A 22,924-nucleotide genomic window follows, 5' to 3' on the forward strand; every position below is an offset into this window, starting at 1 on the left:
TGAGGAGCATCCTGTATGCATCTCTTGTCGCAAATAAACCACAGTTGTTGGATGTGTAGATGACCTTCTCCAAAATAAGCAACAGCTCAGGACCTGTGATGCGTGCAAATCAGGGCTTGAACATTTTTGTATTTAGGTGAGAGTGCGAGTTTTCAACCACTGAATATTTAAAACATATACTAACACAAACTACAAAAGATTGTCAGGAGTTAACAGCAGCTACTTTACAGGCACTGCAAACATCAGCGAATATTGCAGGAAAAACTCCTGTGCCAATCATGTTTATGGCTTTCACACCATTTAATAAACAATTTGAAGAGTGGGATGCTTATTGCTGCTGAATGCAGTTAAATTTTCCAGTCTGTCAAATTTCAGACTGTGGAAGACAAAAGGCAATGTTCTTATCTGGAAATCCCAAATGGCATCACTAAATACAGAAAAGGCACCCATTAACAAACCCCATGGACCCTGAGCTGTCTAGAATATTTTCTTCACTACAAGAACAGCAAAAGGATTGAGTCTGAATTGCAATTTCACGTGTTTGTATCCATCTGTGCAGACCAGACACAGACTCTTTACCCAGGAACAGCTCACACTTGAATCGGAAGTGATAAACACAAAGTATCATATTGAGGATATCGGACCCTTCTCTCGTAGAAGTAACGCAAACAGCTTAAGCCTATAAAACAGCTTGCACAGCCCAGGACTTGTTTCCACAGCCCAGGACTTGTTTCCAATGGAAGAAGATATCACAGTACTCACCTCTTGTACCACCTGGGTGGGATGTCACACCACTCTGGACATGGTCCTCACCTAATCAACGGTCTGTATGACTCTGTGAACAACTGTGTCAGTGGTAAGAGGGATACAATATGTCAAGAAGACGTTTTGCACGAGGAATGTTCTAGCAGTTCACTTACAAATATGTCCCACCTTGTGACGCAAGCGAGTAACCAATTTACAGACAAAATGACTTCTCAGAATACAGCCCAGGAAATGTATTAATAAGTGTCCACTGGGAATCACCCTGAGCGGTTACTCTTGCACTCTCTCTATCCTTATTAAGCCAATCGACGTACATCGATGGACCCCACTCCCCACATGCATCAGTGCATGAACTTCCGGCAGTTGTTTCCCAGAGCGATCTTTCCACTATTAAGTTGTTTCTCATTTCAGGATTCCAGACCAGAATGTCAGTTTTCAGGTGGACAAAGGCAGCTGCTGTTTACTTGACAAACATCCAGACACAAGTACATCTGGTTTTCCCTGCTTTGGCCCCATCCTCTCATACATTGGTTGCCTCTCTTGAGGTCAGCTCTCGATAGCTGCTACACATATGAAGGTCACACAGCTGATAACTCTGTTTGTTGTAAATAGTCACTTGGCTGGCAACATTTTAGTTTGAATGCCTTCTTGCTGTTAGGATTTTCCATCATTTATAAGGTTCAGGTCATCTCAGACACAGTTCTTTTCCAGGAGCTGGACAACCTGTGTGCTGCCTTTGCGTCCTTGTTTACACCTGGCCTGCAAAGTGCCACAAATTTCCAGGCTTGTATCTCATTGTGTTTAGATGCAGTACCCTGTTTCTGCCAGGTATGTCCTATTTTCTATTCCTATCTCCTTATGGATGGCCTTTGGTGAAGAACTCAATCACCGCCATGAAGCTGGGGCCATTGAACCTGTTGAAAATGAGTGATTGACCCAATGGTTATCTCCAGCTATACGAGGATTTTAAATTAATGATTAGTGCCCGGCCACCAGTTGAAACCTACCCCTTTCCACATAAAGAGGCTCTACTCATGAAGCTTATTGGAGCTATATTTTTCTGAGATAGACTTTCCAACATTTATTTGCAGATCCCATTGGATGAGGAATCACAATACATTATGGTCGTCAATGCTACCTTTGTCTTATACAGATATAACTGCTTGGCCTTTGGGATCTCTTCCACTGCAGCGATCCTCCAAAATACCTGGAACGGCAACCCTGCTTGTACCAACAATCTCAATGATGTAAGTGTCACAGGCATCTATTCCATATAGTCAATTGGCCACCTGGTAAAAGAACGCAAACCCAATGGTGCCTTCAGACTTTGTGGTGATTTTAAAGTAACAATAAACGTACAATATAAAGAGGAGACTTATCCTCTACCGACCGTCTTTGCAAAAATCAGGTCATGGCACATTATGCAGCAAAACTGCCCTTGTATGGCATATTTTCAAATCCCCTTGGATGTAGCATCACAAGATTATTTAGTACTAAATATAACATGGGGCCTGTACCATTATTATTGGGTCTCTTACAGAATCTCTTCAGTCCATGCCAGTTTCAGCATTTTATGGATTCATTATTATAAGATAAACTCAACTGTGCCACACACTTCAACAATATTTTGGTCACAACCTTGAGTTTTTTTTTTTTTTTTTTTTTTTTTTTTTTTTTTTTTTTGCATAGACTGGAATGCTAACTGCACAAATCTTCTTTCATGCAACCTTCCTTTATCCAATTAGGGTTTAAACTGTGAGCAAATGGTCTGGAACTAAAGACAGATCATGCTGTAGCAATTGATAAAATGCAGCTCTGAAGAATATAAAACACTTACAAGTATTTCTGTGTCATGCCAATTATTATGGCCAATTCACTTCAAACAAAGCAGAACTCTCTTACCCACCAAATCAGCCACAACACCAAGGTGCATGTTTCAAATCGTCACCTTGCTGTCAACAGCCTCTCGATGATTTAAAAGATTGCCTTAAGTGGGCACTGTTTTGACAACATATGCCTGTCTCTAGTAGTAGCAAGTGATGAGACTTCCTACAGTATCAGCGCAGTCCTATCCCATAAATATCCTAACAGCATTAAGCTCCCTGTTGCATTTGTGTCTAATGCCTTATCCACTTCTCTGTACTGCTATTCTCAAATAGAGTTGGAGGTCTGCCAATGTTCCACCTATCAGGCCCATCAAGTTGCATCTTCCCAATGGCTCACTCTCTGGTCTGATACTGTGGTGTTGCAGAAGTGTATCCACTTAGATTTTGCTGGCCTGTCTTTAAGCCCATGTGGCAGATCATGATTGATTCTTTTCTCGTTTCTCTTTTGTGTTCCACATGTCTCACGTCATTACTACCACAAGAGTGGATGGATGGAAAGAGTACACTGAAGTTTACTAAGAGGGGGAGGAACTGTCTGATGATATGACACAAGAAACTAGAGAATTGAGGTTGATATGCAAGACATAGGGGATTCAGTATTCATCAGCGTTTAACAGAAACTTAGATGTCTTGTGGTCAATAAGGCAGAAATCATGGATAACACAACATAAACTTCTAAAAATTATTGTGATCAATAAGGCAGAAGGCATAGACATTCCACTGAAATTTCCAAATTCATTGAGGGAAGTGGCAACCAAATGACTATTCCGGACGGTCAGCAGAATCTATGAATCTGGAGATATATCACCAGACTTTGGGAAAGATGTCACACACGGTTCTGAAGATGACCAAGGCACATAAGTGTGAAAACTATTGCACACTCAGATTAGCATCTTACACATACAAGTTTCTAACAAAGAAAAATGTACAGAGTAATGGAAAAGAAACTTGAAGATCTGTTAGATGATGATCAGTTTTGGCTTTAGGAAACCTAAAGGCACCAGAGAGGTAGCTCCAATGTTGTGTTAGATAATGGAAACAAGACTTAAGAAAAATCAAAACACATTCATAGAATCTGACAACCTAGAAAAAGCAGGTGACTCTGTAAAATTGTACACAATGTTTGAAATGCTCAGAAAAATAGATATAAGTGACAAGGAAAGATGGGTAATGTAAAAGGCTACATAGAGACCAGAATCTGAAAAGTCCAGGAATAAACTCGAGAACAAATAGAATCAGGCCAACTGACAGAGGGCATCACAACAAGTCACCTAAGAGTAAATAGATGGACAACAAGAAGAAGAAGAAGAAGAAGAAGAAGAAGAAGAAGACAATGGAGATGGCACAGCAGAATAAATAAGTCTAGCAAGTAAACCAACATTGAAAACCTAATATGCAGCAAATTCAGAACCAAGACAACAATGTGTAGCAAGACCAATACAATATCGCAGAAAAATCATGGCTGTCTTCAGAGCCACTGGCTTTAAGGGCAGCATAGTCCAGTAAGTGTCATTGAATTCCATACCTTCTGGTGGGCCATCACACTTGTTGGCTGGAATAACAGGTACCCCCACCTCCCAAAGATGGCTGCATATGGTTAGAAGCACCCCAGACAATACCTGCAATGGCGAACTGGTGGTATGAGTAGAGTCCTGGCCCTGAAGCCCACAGTTGACAGGAAGAAACCGGGGCATATGGCAATATGCTGGGGCATGGTGGCATCAACAATGAATATGTGGGTGATGATGACTAAGAGGTTGGAGGCAGTGCCAAGACCTCCAATTCTTTGTTCACATTCATGGGAACCACAAGCAAGTTGTACAGGCGTAGGTGGAGAATCAGCAAGGATCGGCATTCCAGGTGCATCTGAACCACTGACGGTGGTGTAGTCGATAGGTGGGGATGGAGCTCATTGGTATCCAGTTCTCCAAGCCAGTTCTGAGGTGCCACCCATGGGTGGCAACCACATAGCCGACATCTAGAAGGGTTTTACCCCATATGAGCATGTCCATACAGCTGAGCTTGGCAGGTACCACCTGGCATGCTGGATCCAGGGCTCCTTGGGCTGTGGGGCCAGGGATGGAAGAGACGAAGTGGCTGCCACCCATGGAGGAAATCCACTGGGCTACAGTCATGGACAGGGATGGTCCTGCAGATGCTCACAAACATAGTGAGTGCCTTCATAGTGGTGGAAGTGCCCACTGCTCTTAACATTTGCTATTTAAACATTTGCATCATATGCTCTGCTTTGCCATTGAAGAACAGGTGAAACAGCTGACTAAACAGGTGCTTGTGCCACTGCAGGTGCAGAACTGTTTGGAAGCATCACCATGAATTGGGGCCCATTAACCAACATGATGGTGACAGAAGTCCTTAAATGGCAAAATTCTGGATGGGTGTACTGAAAATGGTGTCCGTGCTGGTGGTCACTATGCTGACCACATACTGGTAGTCACAATATGCACTCATGACAACAAACCACGTAGGGCCCAGAAAGAGCCTAGCAAAGTCCAAGCGAATGCTATTCTAGGGGCGATGGGAGATGGGGCAGGAAGTGAAAGACTGGAGAAGAGAAGTCTGGTTCCAGGACTAAACAGAACAGCTATGCACCATGGGCTCCAAATCACTGTTAAGTCCTGGCCAGTAGGCCGGTTGCCTTGCACAGGCTTTCAACTGTGACTTTCGCCTACACTCATGGTGGAGGAACTGCAAAACTTGAGGATGCAGGGTAGACAGGATGACAACACAGTGAGTATCCGCCTCCAAATCAAGCATAAGAATGCTGGAAATGACTTACAAATGGTGGGAGCACCCAGGTCCGGAGTTCAGGATCGGCAGACTTTGAAAAATATGTGAGTCACCTCTGGAATGTGTAGTGCATGACATGCTGTAAGACAGTCAGAGCATGTGATGCCAGAGATGTTGCAGCTGTAATGGGAAACCTGTCCAAGGTGTGCTGCCATTCCACGTCAATGCGGCAACAGATTTCCTGTTTGTCAAACACCAGGTTGGGTCCCAAGGATAGAAGAGAGAAGGCATCTGCATTTGTGTGATGTGTTCTGGACTTGTATTTAATGGTATAGTTGTAGAAGTTGAGAAAAAGTGCCCAATGTTGGAGCCATTGTGCCATCTCCTCTGGAAGCTCAGAGTGAGGCCCAAGAAATGCTGCCAGCAGTTTGTGATCAGTAATAAGGGTAAACTTGATTGTGACTAAGTAAACATGCAACTTATTAATGTCAAAGATAGTCACTGAAGCTTCCTTTTCAATTTGCAAATAGTTCTTTAGAGTGTATGTCAGTGTCTTTGACACAAGGCAGTTGGTTGCTCCTACGTGCCAATGCCACACCAATTCCATACGGAGAAGCATGAGCAGCCAAAACTAGGATATGTGAGAGAGAAAAGGGCTCACAACATGGCACTGAGAGCAGACGACACTTCAACTGCATGAAAGCGTGCTCACAGGCAGCCAACCATTAAATGCCCTTTTTCTCCAACTGGTTGAGTGGAAGCATAATGTGGGACACTTGTGGAAGGAATTTAGAACAATAATTTACCTTTCCCAAAAATACCTGTAGCTCCTGTTAGGAATAAACAGTCAGTGGCAGAAACACTGTAATCAGTAGGCTGTTTCACTCCTTTATTCAGGTAGTATCCAAGGTATTCCACTTGTTCCTGAAAAAACTGGCTTTTGTGTAAGTGGTATTTGAACCTTGCATCACACAATGCAGTAAAGAAGGTACAAAGGTTGCACAGGGGGTCCTAATGCCTGTGACACTTACATCATCGAGATTGTTTGTACAAGCAGGGATGCACATGGTTTGCCGTTCCAGGTATTTTGGAGGATCGCTGCAGTGGAAGAGATCCCAAAGGCCAAGCAGTTATATCTGTATAAGACAAAGGTAGCATTGACGACCATAATGTATTGTGATTCCTCATCCAATGGGATCTGCAAATAAATGTTGGAAAGTCTATCTCAGAAAAATATAGCTCCAATAAGCTTCATGAGTAGAGCCTCTTTATGTGGAAAGGGGTAGGTTTCAACTGGTGGCTGGGCACTAATCATTAATTTAAAATCCTCGTATAGCTGGAGATAACCATTGGGTCAATCACTCATTTTCAACAGGTTCAATGGCCCCAGTTTCGTGGCGGTGATCGAGTTCTTCACCAAAGGCCATCCATAAGGAGATAGGAATAGAAAATAGGACATGCCTGGCAGAAACAGGGTACTGCATCTAAACACAATGAGATACAAGCCTGGAAATTTGTGACACTCTCCAGGCCAGGTGTAAACAAGGGCGCAAAGGCAGCGCACAGGTTGTCCAGCTCCTGGAAAAGAACTGTGTCTGAGATGACCTGAACCTTATAAATGATGGAAAATCCTAACAGCAAGAAGGCATTCAAACCAAAATGTTGCTAGCCAAGTGACTATTTACAACAAACAGAGTTATCAGCTGTGTGACCTTCATATGTGTAGCAGCTATCGAGAGCTGACCTCAAGAGAGGCAACCAATGTATGAGAGGATGGGGCCAAAGCAGGGAAAACCAGACGTACTTGTGTCTGGATGTTTGTCAAGTAAACAGCAGCTGCCTTTGTCCACCTGAAAACTGACATTCTGGTCTGGAATCCTGAAATGAGAAACAACTTAATAGTGGAAAGATCGCTCTGGGAAACAACTGCCGGAAGTTCATGCACTGATGCATGTGGGGAGTGGGGTCCAACTGTCCTGATGGTTTTCGACAGACAGTCCAGAGATGCCCATCTTTCCCATAATGGGCACAGTGCACCCAGCGATTTGGACAGTGCGCTGTGAAGCAGTCAGGACATGACAGGAGGCCCTGCTGCTGACACCTATAGAGTGCGATGGGCCACAGACCCATCTGAAATCAATTAATCAGGATGCCTACGTCAGGGAAATTACTTGCGATAATTCCGTCCCTGAAGTGGAGGCTGGATCACTATCTGGGGTGGAGCCACGAGATGACCATCTGCTGTCTGTGCAACCTTGAACAAGTGCTTCATTTTCAAAATATCACCCAAGGAAGAATTGTCCCACTTGGTGAGTTGGCGAGTGTATTTCCTAGTCGTGAGCAAACTGGACCACCACATCTCGAATCAAAGATTTAGTATATGAAGCCTGGTTCACACAAGTGAAATCACAACAGCGACTCAGTGCTTCGCAATCAGTCACCCATTCATATTGAAACTGTAAAATAATACTTCAAAAACAAGGAACATGTCTCCTCAACAGTCAGTTCAACAGGATTTGAAAGTGGAGCCAACTTCATGAAAATCGTTTTCAGGGAAGCTCCAGAAAGGAAGGGCGGCCATTGGAGAGCATTGTAGCGGCACCACTGTTTAAGATGGGAAAAGGTTAGCTTCAGTGCAATATTTCAGAGCGCAGAAGTTACAGCCAGGCACAGGCCTGTTGACAGTAAGTTATGCTACCAGCTGTTGTGAAGTTGAATGGAGGCCACATGGCCGTAGACCTGCTGAAAAGAGTAAACGCAGCAGTGTGCATGGTGCAAGTTACGGGCAGAAGGGGCCTACTGGCCCAACACAGGAGTTATGAGTACGTGACTCGGAGCGGCACATTAGTCACGTATAAATAGGCGCCGGTTCACTAATAAGGCATTCAAGTGTGACAACTCTTCTGGATGGCAGGACATGTCACACCACTGGCTACACACAGCAGCAGATGGGATGCCAGCGTTCCAGTCTACAGCAGGTCACTGTTTCGACCCTCTGAGGCCAACACAGGGTCCGCAGCCAGCCAGTGGCAGGCCACGTCACGGCTCACTACTTTGGGCAGTCTTGTTGGGTCTCAACATATGCCAGAGGCATCCCGAGGTGAAGGGCCACAGATTTGGATGCCAGCTCGCCGGCACTTGATGTCGCTGCAATCTTAGCCACACCGGTGAGGAAGCTGCTGCAGGACTCATTGCAGCTCCCCGCGAGCGGTGGTGAGGCAACAGGGACAGAGACAGCAGAGTCGATTGCTGGCGCATCCTGACATCATCACAAATCTGCGACCATACAAGGCCGACACACCGCAAAGCGCTGGACGGGTCACTGAGGCAGCCATTCCGCTCCAAGCCGTTTTGCAGACAGCGAAGTGGTGCTCTCAGAAGTGTGGTACCTGGTGATGCAGACTGAGAGGAGTGGGGGCACTGTAACTGGAAATACTGGAAATAATAAATCACTTGGGAAACTCGGACGAGTTTTAATACGGCGCATCCTGACAGTTTCCATCCACGTCCAAATTCCCTCTACAGCATCATCAGAAACCCATAAAGCTGAAAAGAGCTGTTTCAGCCACTGCAGATATGTGACCCAATCCTATTTGGTGTCATTAAACAGCAGAAATGGGGATGGGCAGCTCTGTCTTTGGGGGGAGGGGGGGGGGGTGTCATCCTGAACCTGTAGCTGCTGCTACACAAGTTGCGCAAGATTGGTGGCATCACCTGAGAGTAAACAGGTGGACAAAAATCATAGAAAGACAAACAACGGAGATGGCAAAGCAGAATAACAAGTCCAGCAAGTGAAATGAAATCAAAATCCTAAGATGTTGCAGATTTAGAACCAAGACAGTGATGTGTAGCAAGATCATTACAATCGCACAGAGACATTGTGACTGACTATCCAGCTACTGTGCTGCTGGCTTTAAGGGCAGCTGTGAGCTCTGATACGGCAGCAAGGCAGGTGTGTCCTCACAGCACACTTGCAGCAGTGACACCCATGCCTGCAGATGTAGTAGCACAGTCTAGTGGCTGTAATCAAATTCCATGCCTTGTGACTGGCCTTCAAATTCACCAGACCAGGATACCAGAGGCTACTCATAAATTAACCACAGATTAACTATTAAAAATAAACAAGCATTTGTGGCTTCATCACACTTGCATAGTTATAAAAGGAGACTTTGACTGTCATGTAGCACCAGTCAGCACTCTGTTACACTCGTCAATGTGTAAGCAGCAAGTGATTTAAATGTACTGTGTTACTTCGTCTAGGGTCAGTTTTGAGATATGTTCTAGGCTGCACCTCCTGCAAGCAGAAGAAGTCAAAGCCATATAGATTTGTCATCAATCACGTAGTGTAAGGGAATGGGGTTATGAGTGATGATGAATAAATGATGGCTAACTAACAACCTCAGCTGCCGACAGGTGTTGTTGATATACCTCGATGTACCCAATTTTCACAAACCTGAAAAATGTGTTTGGCCTTGATGTCCCTTAAGCACTACCACAATGAGGGGGAGGAATTTGTAAATAAAATTCATGACTGAAAGATCACATATCACCAATTTATGTAACTGACTTGCCTCGATAGGATATGAATCCACGACCTTCAGTGTGGATGCACAATTACACTCTACTGCGGTGGAGATCTCAAAGTAGCGAGCATGGGGGACACGGACGGGGTCTGTGGGTAGGTGGTGATCGGTGGGAGAGCGGGTCAGCCGGGAGGCTGCCGAGATAGTCTGCACAATTGCAATAAACACTGAGTCCAGATGGCACAGTGGTTAATGCATCTGCCTAATAAGCAGGAAATCCCAGGTTTGAGCCCCAGTCCGGCACACATTTTCACTCATCACCGCTGATTCTGCACACAGTTCTGATGCAGCTGAAATCAACAGTTTCTTCCCTTTACTTTCCTTTCTTCCCCCTCCACCTTCCATTTACATAATTTATCAACTAATTTACTAATTTTGAATAACATGTTTTCTTTTGCTACTGGCAGAGCTGTCACTAAAGTGAAGCATTCTTAAAAGTAACAAAAAACAACCTCTGAATATAATTTTGCTGAAAACTGCAGTGTTAAAGGGTGTTTCCCTGGACCAACAGTCACTAATCAATAACTGTTTCACACACAACCTTACACAGACAAATAGCAAAGAAGTAATAAAGTTCTTCGAAGCCTGTTTAATTCCACTTAAACAATCAAGAATTCACCGATTCTGGCAAATTCGCCTTGGTGTATAAATCAAATCTACTGCTTTCATTTTCTGCAGATTTCATCAGATCTACTGTACAAATATCAGAAAAAATGGCCAAATGGCTGACTCTTGCCCTAATTCACACACATGTGAAGTGAAATCATCAAATACATATACATCCAGTCAAATATGATGCTAAACCAAGCCTTTACGCAAGCATTTTGGACTCACTTTCAGATGCTTCAAATTCTACTTTACAATTCTTTCAAATAGCTGTCACTGTCGCTGCCGCTGCATTGGACAACTCACTCTCACTGTCAGTTCTAGAGAAATTCTCCAAGATTTCTTCCTGTATACAACCACAACAGCTTGCCTCTCAAAAACAAATCTTAGTCAATGGCCCGTAACTATAAATGAAGATGAAAACAGCAATAAAATGCCACAGCACCAAATACACATAGAGACTCCAACTGAGCAGGCCAAACATTGAACAGATACTACATGCGCAGTGTTGAACTAGGGCTCTGCGCATTAACTTGCCCATATCACACAAGTATCTGAGGGACAGCATGTCTAAACACATCTGGGGCACACAGAAGTTTGTTAGGCAGCAGATGTTAGGAAGTTTAGAGTACCTGGCAGAAAGGGTAGTGACATGCTGAAATACATATAGAGGGAAGAGTGACAGGAGCAGAAGTGCACGTTCACATGCCTACGATTATCAAAGTGTTAAACATGTGATAGCATCTCCCTTACTCCATCTGTCTCCACAAGATTCCACATCCAATAAATCCACATTCAACAAGCTGGTAAATACTAAAGTTTCTTCTTGATACATATATGCAGAATTTTTTTCTCATATCTGTACCCTTAGTTTACTGCAGTTTAGTTTGTTAAAGGGTTCTGCAATACTCTCACTGTTATTTACTCACTGACTTTTACTCTGATAACTATCTTTTGGAACTTTTTCCCCAATTTTAACCCTCATTTATCCCCTGTTTATCTAGATTGTTTGCAGCTCTGTATTTTGGTGTTCTTTTCTTTTCAGTTTTCTCACAATTTTTATTATATCTTTTCTAACAGTTTTCATTTCACTCCTTCTGCAGACTTTCAAATAATTTTACGGTCATTTCATTTAAGACCTGTTCTAATGTTTTTTTCTGATTATCAGGTAATTCTACAGAATTTTTATCACATTTTTCTCTTTCTGGTTTTCCTACAGCCCTTTTTACTAATTCATTCTGTTCCATTTGTTTCGTCCAGAGTCACATTTTTTCTAGAGCATTATCTCTCTACATAAAGTCCAGACTTTTATTTCTTAACTGCTATTAACAAAATGAAAGTTGAACACACATGGAAATAACATCTTACTTTATATGGTGTTGTTGCTGTTCTCCACCGAGCATAGTTGGTAGGTGCATGGCCTTTTGTCCAAACATGATATCTGAACGTAAAAAGAGTACCCATATCCAACATGTTCAATAGTTCTGCCTTACTCTTTGGAAATGATATGCGGTAACGCTGTGTTTCAAAGGCTGGCACAACCAAAGCCTGCATTGGAAAGACAATCATTAGGACTGGTTAAGTAAAAATGAGATATCATTTGCATATATTTGTTACATAGTCACCTTCTTTGATGATTCTAAATTCAAAAGCTGAATAGATTTCTTCAAATACTGATAAAGACCAAACATTGGTAAGAAATCAATGTCAGCAAGAAACACATATGGTGTGTTCACTTGCTGCAATCCCACATTACGGAGAAAATTGATTGGATAGAAGCTCTGAAACAAAATGTAAGAAGAGTGATTAAAAATATTTCACAGCCTTAAGAAAATATACATGAAGCACAATTAGCAACTGGAGTAACTAGATTAAAAATCTGTAAGAATGATCATACTTCAGTACAACAATTAAAATTTGTTGATACTTGAAAATGTGTTTGATACAAAAGTGCAGTCGGCAAGGTAAAATGACATCTAAAATCCGAAGAATTCTAATAATGAAAAATCCAGGATGGAATGTAACAATATTATGAAAACTACAGTAGCTACTCATCTTATAGCAGAGATGCTGAGTCACAAACAGGCACAACAGAAAGACTGTAGGAAATTGAGCTTTTGGACAACAAATCCTTTGTCGAAAATAGACAGCACAACACACACACACACACACACACACACACACACACACACACATGGCCACAGTCTCTGGCTGTTGGATGAAAGCTCACTTTTCAGCAGTCCTTTTGTTGTGCCTATCTGCAAGTCAGCTTCTCTGCTATATCATGTTTAAACAATTGGGGATTCTAACAGCATCACGTGCACATGTCAATCTACCTGTGATGCATGTCAAGATGAGTATCAGCAACTATCTCATGAATAGCAGCCTCATGTAATGGAACAAAAGCCAGACTAAACTTACATTTGCCAATAGTAAACAAACAAAAACCACAAAATAAGCACTTCCTACAATGGATTAAAATTGTACTGCCCAAGGAGATTAAACAGGCAACTAAAATCCAAATATTTAAAAACTTAGTTAAAGCATAGTTCTTAAACAATGCCCAAGGAGATTAAACAGGCAACTAAAATCCAAATATTTAAAAACTTAGTTAAAGCATAGTTCTTAAACAATATAAGCATTACTTAGAAAACATAGAGTACGGAATGGTAAAAAATTAACATTATTTAATTAAAAACAGTTACTCTAGAGTGAACTGTCATAGTTTAATGATTCTTACTGTAAAATTCTATACCCAGAATCTAACATTTTTCAATTTTCTTGAGTCAAGCTCCTTTTGCCCTTTCCCCAATCAGGTCATGTTTGCTAAGTAGGGTAAGCCGCACTTAGGCACTAGGTATGCATCTGTAAGTTCAAAACAAACACAAGAACAGGGATCTTCCCTGCACTAGGAGTTTCAGTTCTTCCACTTGTGAACTGAACCCACAGTAGTATGAAACTCATATTAACAGGAAGGTTTCTCTCTGTATTACCTCCTGCCAATCCTCTGCAGTGGAGAGTTTTCAGTGGAAGGGAGTCAACCAAGGCACTTGCTGGTTACCCGCCCAGGCACTGCGTGCATATCTTCATTAAGGTCATCATCTTATCCACTTGGCCTGACATTTTGGAACTGATCTTTTTGGTCTGTTGTGTTTTGGGGACCGTGATTAGGCTCTTTTAACAGAATCACTTTTCTAGTTCACTGTCCACTATGAGGGTAGGCAAACTTATTGATAACATCAGTGGCACAGGTTTGTAGCTATATTTACATCTGCAAGTTGTTGGGATTTACTCAGCTGTTAATGTTTTATTGCCAACATTTATCTTTGGTACAGACTTTCTCAATGCTATGAACAAATGTGATTTCACAAAAGTAGCAGGCTGTTGGCCATAATGCCCTCTTCACCTCAGAGTAGAAGATGAATTGTGTAATCTTTATCGCCTGGATTTCCTTCTGTTCTTGGAATATGAGATATTCTCTGCTGCAAAGTGGACAGTTTTGGAAGCAACGGCACATACGCGTAGGGCACTGCATCGAGTCCGTGGTTCATGGACATCGAACTGCATCTTTGACGTGTAGTCAGACCTTTGCAAAGCACAGCAGTGTGACCAGGGCAGTAACACTTAAAGCAGTGCATAGGGTTAGGTATGTAGGGCATACCTTTAAGGCCAATAAAACTGCTGCAGTGTACTCGGACAACTTTGGTAAACTGAACATAAGAATAAAAGATTGTGCCTTCTCAAACTCATGATTTACTCTTTTCAAAAAATGCTTAACTTTGGCGACAGGGGGTTACAATGCAATAACTTAGCAGTCTGCAGCTTGCCATTGGTAGTCCCCAAATAATTCGGCCTTTAATAACCCATTTACTTGGATACATTTCATTGCCTCAACCAGGAGTGTAAACTTAAGCAGTCTCTTAATAAATTGAAGATGCTCTGTAAGCCCCTCTAAATCTTTATTTCTGTAGAAGGGCACAAATTTTCAAGTAATAGTAATGAAAAGATTATCTAGCAAAAGATGTGATCAATTACTAATAGTGTTTCTTCTGATATTGGCAGATGTCTCAGGTGGACTAGTTGTGGGAGGTCTCTTTGAAGTTTGAATCTTAATACTTACCTTAGGTCGATCCAGACAGCTGCAAGTATTTGAACTGAATGTATCCTTTATGGAGAGTCCACAAAAGAGTCCACCAAGACAGAGTCCCATTTACCTGGGGCCGCCTCATAAAACTGAGGTATGACAGGTTCCCCAGAGGTTGCCTGTTAGCAAATGTTTCACCTCAACAGCCACCCACTACATCAGCACATAGCAGGAGGTTGAAGGTATTTTGAAAGAGTTTTGTACCAACCTCCCAACGTGGGCAGTTAAGCCAAGATCACTATTCCTTGTGACACATAACTGTACACCATCACACTACATGGTGGTTGCTGAAGCATGGTCAGAGCTTCCAGTGGTGCTCACCAGTAACCAGCTCAGGAAACTCAGGTTTGACAAACCCATACCCAGTTAATGAATGCTGAGTTTCCTGAGGTGCTTGCCATTTGGAATGACTCAGGAGACAAGGGGGGACTTACTGAATGCCCCAGACATGACAAGCACCATCCCCTGCCAGGGCAGGACCTCTAATACAACAACATGGAAAAATCAGTGGAGAACATCAAGAGATAGAGGAAGGAGATAGGGTGGGTATAGGAGCAGAGAGCAAGGGGGGAGGGAGGCTGAGGGGAAACAGTATGTGCTCTCACTTGGATAAGAATAGAAAGCTATCAGCTGTAATATTGTTGCGGAAGCTTTAGTCAGGAAAAACAACATAAAATGTACATGGGAGTAACCAGAAAGGTCTGAATCCTCCTAGTGAGTATATTGCTGCTACAGTACTACCAAACTAGACAAAATCTGAGAATGGAACTCAGGAACTTATCTTAATAATGACTGACAAACATACAAGCCACAAGACAGCATAAGATAGTATAAACCATGCATCGTATAGGGTGATGACATTACATTGGAACTCTGCTGCTTTGTACCACTGTCTACACCCAAATGTTTGCTAGTTTTTGCTGTATTACTGACTGTACACTTCATGCTGGTAGTGTCAAGTGCCAAAGCAAGGATGGCTCCAGCTACAACTGATTCATCAATACAAACACTACAATATATACAACTGAATAGAGATCATATCATCCACCTCATGCCATAAGAAATAATCTGCAGGCCAGGAGCCCCAATACAACTGATAGTTGTCCACAAAGACATATTCATGCAGTTGGTGCAAGATACTTAATCTCTAGGTAGTATCATACATTTTTTTCCCTAACATAAAATATCATTATAGTAAGTCAATTGTGCAAGAATGCTTCCTGTATGGTCAAATTTAGCATAGTCACATTGCAGAGATTTGGTGCACACAGTCAGGCAGTGTCACTTGTGTAAAGGATGAGCCAGACAATAAGGGATTTTACTTTATTATATGAGCACCCAAACGGTAACTTCATTTTTCCATTGCGGCCAAGCCACGGCCGGCAGTGTTAGCTGCCTGTAAATTCTTTCGTCCCACGGTCTAGTAACAGGAAGTCAGCACCGAGGAAGGGCACCTTGTTCACGCGCCTCTCTCGTGTGCTGACGAGGTAACGCCGTCCCAGGCGTCGCTTAGCAGGCAACGCTCTGGAAAGTTCCATGCCGCCCGCACGGTTTGCTCGGTCCTGACCAATCAGGGTGGAGGAAGCCGCGTGGTGCGTCGAATATACCCGGCCGCCCGTCGCCGGGCCCGCTCTCTTGTATTCTTGCTCACCCGCGAGTCGGATGCGCGCCCTGTAGCATTGAACATCTCCCGCTTCTCCCGGTGCTACGGCACTGCGGACTTAGTTTTGGCAGACAACCACTTTCGGTAGCTTCGCGAACAATGTTCGCCAAATTGCAAGCTCTGGCTCACCCTCACCTCCCTAGGCCTATGTAGCCCCGTTCATCATGCTTTAGCCAATAAATGGCGTTTCTCTAAAATTTACACTATTATTCCACAACGCCCACCGCCTGCCCATACCCGCCATCGTTATACAAATTGGTGTCAGAAGTGGGATAACGTTCCCGTAGTGACTTTGTCGCTACACTATATTTCCCGGCAAAACGCCGTACACTTCGCGCATGGAATGCGCCAACCGGCCGCCACGTTTGCTGCACGTGGGCCGTGGCTGCGCCAGTGAACACGCACAGGGCGCGCGCTGCAGCGAGGCAGCCCACGCTAGTCAGCCACGTGAGCCGGACGCCGCCGCGCTGCCCGCTACCTGAGTTCGAGGGGCCTGCGCTGCGCTGCGCGACCGGCCGGGCCGCCGTCATCCGCCGCCGCGCCAGCCGACGCCGCCGCCGCGCCATCCACCACCGCCCGCCGCTGTCACCGACGCGCCAGGGGCCTGCCGCCATCGCCGACCGGCCGAGCCAGCGCCGTCCGCCGCCAACAATGCGTCGCACCGCCGCCATCACCATGTAAGTCGCCGCGATGCTTACAACTATAGCTTCGACGATCTTCCGCCGCTGGATTGAGAATCTTTGTGGCCGTCCTTTTTTTGTAACAATCATTACTTTTTTCTGGTCACTAGCGTCCCATAAAATTGTAAACATGCCGATAGGGACACGAGCGACGGAACGGGATACCCCCGTAGAGGCACCTGTCTCACAAGACCCGCTCGAGGCCATAAATGCACAAATGCGCCAGTTATTCGCACAAAATCAGGAGCTACTTGAGCAAAACCGCGTCTTGAAACAGACGCTGGAAGCTAGTGCGCGAACTTCCATACCTGTGGCTAGCTCCGCCCCTGTAACAAATGCTCAAACAGAGGCAACTAACACTAATTCTGTTTCTAATACAAACGCCACAATTTCTGCTAACATGGCGACTGTAAGCAATTTTCCTGCGGCTGATTTCATTCCCACCTTTTCTGGGAAGTCCCACGAAAATGTGGCTATGTTCTTACAAAATATTCGTGATGTGGGTCGCACGTGTGCCTGGCCGGATGATCTATTGGTCAATGTAGCCAGACTGAAGTTGACAGGGGAAGCCCGAATGTTCATAGAAACAGTGGACGAATTGCGTGACACGCACGAATTTGAAGTATTGGCCCGCGGATTGACTACGCGCTATTCCGATACCAGAGGTACCGCATATTACAGAGATCAATTGTCAACCCTTAGGCAGAAGCCTAATGAGGATTTTGATGCCTTTGCAGATCGCATACGAGCAGTGTCTTGTCGTACCTACAAGCTAGGTGGAAATGCCAGTGAAAACAGAATTTTGCGCTCAGAAGCGGAAGCGCGTGCAATTGATGCATTTGTTCGCGGTATTGACCCCCGCATCGGAGGAGAGGTCAAAGCAGCCTCCCCCACTTCTCTGTTTGAAGCTGTTCGTTTGGCAATGCTACGCGAAGAGGTGTTGCGTTTTTGCGCTGCCGCCCCGCGCCCAACGAACCCAGTACCGGTCCCAGCAAAAGAAGTATTTTGTCAGCGTTGTGGGAAGCCCAACCATACGGCAATGCGATGTCGCGCGCCGTATTGCACTATTTGCCAGACAGTAGGTTATGCTAATAATGTTTGCCCCACAAAGTCTCCATTTTATAATCAGATGCGCGGCCACCGCCGCATCGTGGGGTCGAATCAGGGAAACGCTTGGGGGGCAGGTTCCGCCACCCACCCGCGCCCCCGACAAAAATGATACACCCGGTTAGGACTGGAAAATGTAAAGAGGTGGAACACGTTAGTCTAGTTGGCGTACTCGGGAACAAATTAGTTAGAATTTTAGTTGATACTGGTGCTCAAGTTAGTGTATTGTTTGTGGAGAAAAATGATCGAAGGGTGTTACAGCCACCCCGGTACCATATCAGTGGCCTTGGAGAGGAAGTAATTGTCCCTGCAGGTTCGTGTGTAGTGAGTCTGCAAATCGACGAGGGTAAATACAGTCAGAGGATGGAGGTAGTAAGGTTAAAGAAGGGTGAATTTGACATCATACTAGGGAATGACTTCCTGCACCGTTATCAGGGGATAGTGGATTATCGAACGCGAACTGTGCAGTTCGGCGAAGCAATTCACCGATTTGGCAGTGCGCACCCCCGTCAGATGCGAGGGAGCTGCGAAAGGCGCCGTTCGCAGTCTCCCATAAAACCGCAGATGTGGGCGATAAAAACCACTGACCCTGTGAGGATAAAAGGCGGAAGTGGAAAGATTCTCTGGACAGATGTCAAAAATCAAGAACAGCCCAAGACAGACATTCTGGTTGACCCGCTCACCCAGAATGATGTTTTAGATCGTCAGTCAGTACATATAAAGAGAAGTATCTGCCGACCGGAGAGGAGACAGAAGGGTTTTGCGATACCAGTGAGTATAGATAATTTTGGTGTAGAAGATGTTGTGATACCGAAGGGTACTATTGTTGCCAGTGGTCAGGAAATTTTTGAGGAAATAAGAGGAACTGAGAAGCAGCGAGATAAAGATGAGAAAGGAAGGAGAGGAAAGAAATGTTCAGTTAGAGAAGTGCGATATGTCGCGTCGACGATAAGGAGTCAGTTTGCAGAGAAGTTAGATCATTTAAACAGTGAGGAGAAAAGAATGTTGCAGCCAGTATTAGAGGAATTTTCGTGGTTGTTTGAAGAGAGGCAGTTTCTACCGGCTACGGATTTGGTTCAGCACGAAATTCCGACCGGAGAAGCTCGGCCAATTGCACAAAAACCTTACCGTATACCATATCATTTGCAGTCTGTAGTTGAAGATACGATTCAGCAGCAATTATCTGCAGGAATCATACAACCCTCCTCGAGTGCGTGGGCGTCTCCCGTGGTCGTTGTGCCAAAGAAATCAGTAAATGGGGAGAAAGCCTATCGCCTATGTGTCGATATGCGGGCAGTAAATCGGGTAACGACACCAGATACATATCCGTTACCGCGCATTGATGAAACATTGGACCGATTGGGCAACTGTAAGTATTTTACCACCCTTGATTTGCGTTCTGGGTACCATCAAATCCCTGTTGCACCCCAGGACCGCCATAAAACTGCTTTTGTTGTACCTACAGGATTGTATGAATTTGTAAGGATGCCATTTGGATTGAGAAACGCCCCTGCCACTTTTCAAAGATTTGCAGACTTGCTGCTGCGTGGGTTGAAACCTACAACATGCTTGGTGTATTTAGATGACATTATTATTTTTTCTAAAACGATAAAAGAACATGCAGAAAGACTGAGGGATGTTTTGCAAAGGTTAAAAGGAGCTCATTTGAGTGTAAAATTAGAAAAGTGTGCTTTCGCCCAGTCACAAGTACAATATTTAGGTCATATAATAAGTGGAGAAGGTGTCAAACCGGACCCCCGTTTGACCACCGCAGTAAAGGAATTTCCAACACCGAGAAATGTCAAAGAACTACAGTCATTTTTAGGCCTTGTATACTACTACAGACGTTTTGTGAATAATTATGCCACCCTTGCTAAGCCCCTGACTAATTTATTGAAAAAAGGAGTTAGTTTTATTTGGACCAAAGAATGTGATAAAGCTATGCAACAAATTCAACATGTTTTAACTAGAGCCCCTGTACTAGCGTACCCGGATTTTGAAAAACCATTCATACTGTCAGTGGATGCCTCAGATTATGCTGTAGGAGCCATACTGTCACAAGAGATAGATGGCGAAGAACGACCAATTGGTTATGCGTCTCGACAGCTTAATAAAGCAGAATCAAATTACAGCACAACTGAGAAGGAACTACTAGCACTCATGTTTGGTGTAACTTATTTCCGATGTTATTTGTATGGGAGAAGATTCACTGTCATCACTGATCACGCCGCGTTACAGTGGATGTTGAGCTTAAAAGACCCTAGTAGTAGGTTAACTCGTTGGGCTTTGAAATTGAGCGAATTTGAGTATGAGGTGAAACACAAACCGGGCAAGTTACATCAAAACGCCGACGCATTAAGCCGAAAAGTCAGAGTGATCGTAGCTAATGACGTTTCTATTGAAGAATTAAGGGAGGCACAGCAAAGAGACGTCGAATGTCAGAAATATGTGGCTTTGCCTGAGTTTTCAGTTGAAGATGGAATTTTATATCGAAAGACCCACTTGGGTAAACAGGCAGTAATCCCGAAAGAATTACGTTCCAAGATTATCGCACAGTGTCACGATAGCCTGCAGGCATGTCATAACGGCCTTCGCGCCACAAACTGCCGAATAGCCGCCCGTTATTTCTGGGCAGGAAGACGGAAAGACGTGCAAAAGTATATACAAAATTGTCTACCTTGTGTTAAGAGGTCATTACCACCTCGAACGAAAGTGCCTTTACAGCAGGTACCAGAAGCCACTTATCCCTGGGCAGTAGTAGCAGCAGATATTGTCGGTCCTTTCCCTGTGAGCCCCCAAAACAATCGGTATATTCTGTCCCTTATAGATCATTTCTCTAGGTTCTTGATTCTCATTCCTATACCAGATATGTCCGCTGAAACAGTAGCGCGTGCTTTTGTCACCAATTTGGTGTTACCATACGGAAGCCCTGAAGCTGTACTCACAGACCAGGGTACGAATTTCATGTCTGCGGTATTTACCGAAGTTTGTCGGTTATTGCGAATTAAAAAGTGGCGAACGACACCGTTCCACCCAAAAGCAAACGGTCGCCTGGAGCGAGTCCACCGTACCGTTATGCGCATGCTGTCTTACTATGTTAATAAACATCACTCTGACTGGGACAAGTATGTTCAATACGTTACGTCAGCATATAACAGCCGTGTGCATGAAGCTACAGGGTACTCACCTTATGAAGCAGTATATGGCCGCCCTATGAATTCGCCTTTTGAAATTGACAAACTGCCCCCTGGAATTAAATCCAAAGATGTGAAAAGTCTAGCTCGACGTCTAAAAGCCATTTGGAAAAAAGTAAGAGGGAACAATGCCCGAGCCACCGCCCAACAGTTAAAGAGAAGTAATCAAAAAGCAAAAATGCCTGAGTACAAGGTAGGAGACCTAGTAATGTTGAGCAATCCAGTAGTTAAAAAGGGAAGAACCAAAAAGTTTACACCTACTTACGAAGGACCGTACCGTATCATCCGGCTTACTTCACCAGTAAATGCGGAAATTCAGTTAGCGGAACGGACAGTGATCGTTCATTTGACAGATTGAAACTGTATAAAGGACCCGAGCCACCCCCACCTAATAGTGAAACCGGGCCTATTACGCCAGTAGTTCCACCCAAAAAGGCAAGAAAGAAGGTAATACAACCGCCTAGACAGCAACGTAGATATGCTATAAGGTCAAATCCCTATGATTTGCGTTCCAGTAAGTAGGTCTGAAATGGTATGTAAACAGTTGAAAAAGTCCTGCATGAAGCAAGAGAATCAATTGACGGTAAACACCGTCGTTACTATACCTTTAATTAAGTTGTGCATGTTAGTTCTAAGTAGACATAAGAATTGGCAACCATTGGTAACTGGTAATAGAATTTATGATGTCACATGTTAATGGAAGAGATGAAAGTTATGTAATCATTTTGTCTTGTCATTTAACGTCTCCAGTAACGTTATCGTAGCAGTCGAGAATTAAAAACACAAACATTCTTTAATCATGGAATTAAGGGGAAAGTTGTCCTTGTCAAAAGAACACGTAGAGAAAGAATCAGTTAATCTTGTATATTTCAAAGGGATTCACATTTCACTTGTTGATTTAGTGTATAGTGAACAAAAACAGCTATTAAAGCTTTACCATAAAAACATGATAGTAACACGCCTTCGTAACTACCAGTAGATCAGTGACTACATGCTGCCGTCTACCTGTCCTTTGAAATACGCCCAATTACATGTATGTTTTGCGAAATGATCACACAACGATAATAACAAGAATAAATACGTCCAAGTTAAACAACAAATAGGTTACTCTAAAGTAAAAGGAGTCTTCCTCAAGCGCTATTTTATTGTTTTCATGATGCGATGTGAACAGACAACAAGGTAAGTTTTCTTGGTACCACGTATTTCTGTATATTAAATGCCACGGAAGGAGTCGCGTAAATACCGCCGCTGTTGTCTACAGCTGTTCACATGCGGCGAGTCCCGCCCCTCCCTGTCAGCTGGCGACGCGGCCCCCTTCCCTTCCCTCTCACCTGCCTGCCGAGAGAGCGGCCATTGCAGTTCCCCCTTCCCCACCCACCGCCTCTGTCTTTGGCGCATACAGCATCTGCACCTCTCCCCTCGCCCCTCCTCACCACCCATACCATCACCCTGCACGCCACGTGCGTCAGCCACGCTACACCTTCGTACATTCGTACGTTGCAGCTTAAATAGCAAACCTAAATGGATAGTTATAGAAATAAATTCACC

The 22,924-nt window shown here is 44.0% G+C and overlaps 1 protein-coding gene across 2 annotated transcripts in view; it reads right to left on the reverse strand.

Annotated features, from left to right (window-relative positions):
* The window catches only part of LOC126198560 (xylosyl- and glucuronyltransferase LARGE1-like), a 170,613-nt gene that overhangs the window by 41,004 nt on the left and 106,685 nt on the right, over positions 1–22,924 (reverse strand). For both annotated transcript variants that reach the window (XM_049934987.1, XM_049934986.1), the window contains 2 exons: positions 12,214–12,369; positions 11,957–12,136 (listed from right to left, as the gene is read on the reverse strand). In XM_049934987.1, the coding sequence (XP_049790944.1) occupies positions 11,957–12,136; positions 12,214–12,369 (336 nt within the window). The remainder of the gene's footprint in view (positions 1–11,956; positions 12,137–12,213; positions 12,370–22,924) is intronic.

This window comes from Schistocerca nitens, chromosome 8, assembly GCF_023898315.1.
Source record: "Schistocerca nitens isolate TAMUIC-IGC-003100 chromosome 8, iqSchNite1.1, whole genome shotgun sequence".
Lineage (NCBI taxonomy): Eukaryota > Metazoa > Arthropoda > Insecta > Orthoptera > Acrididae > Schistocerca > Schistocerca nitens.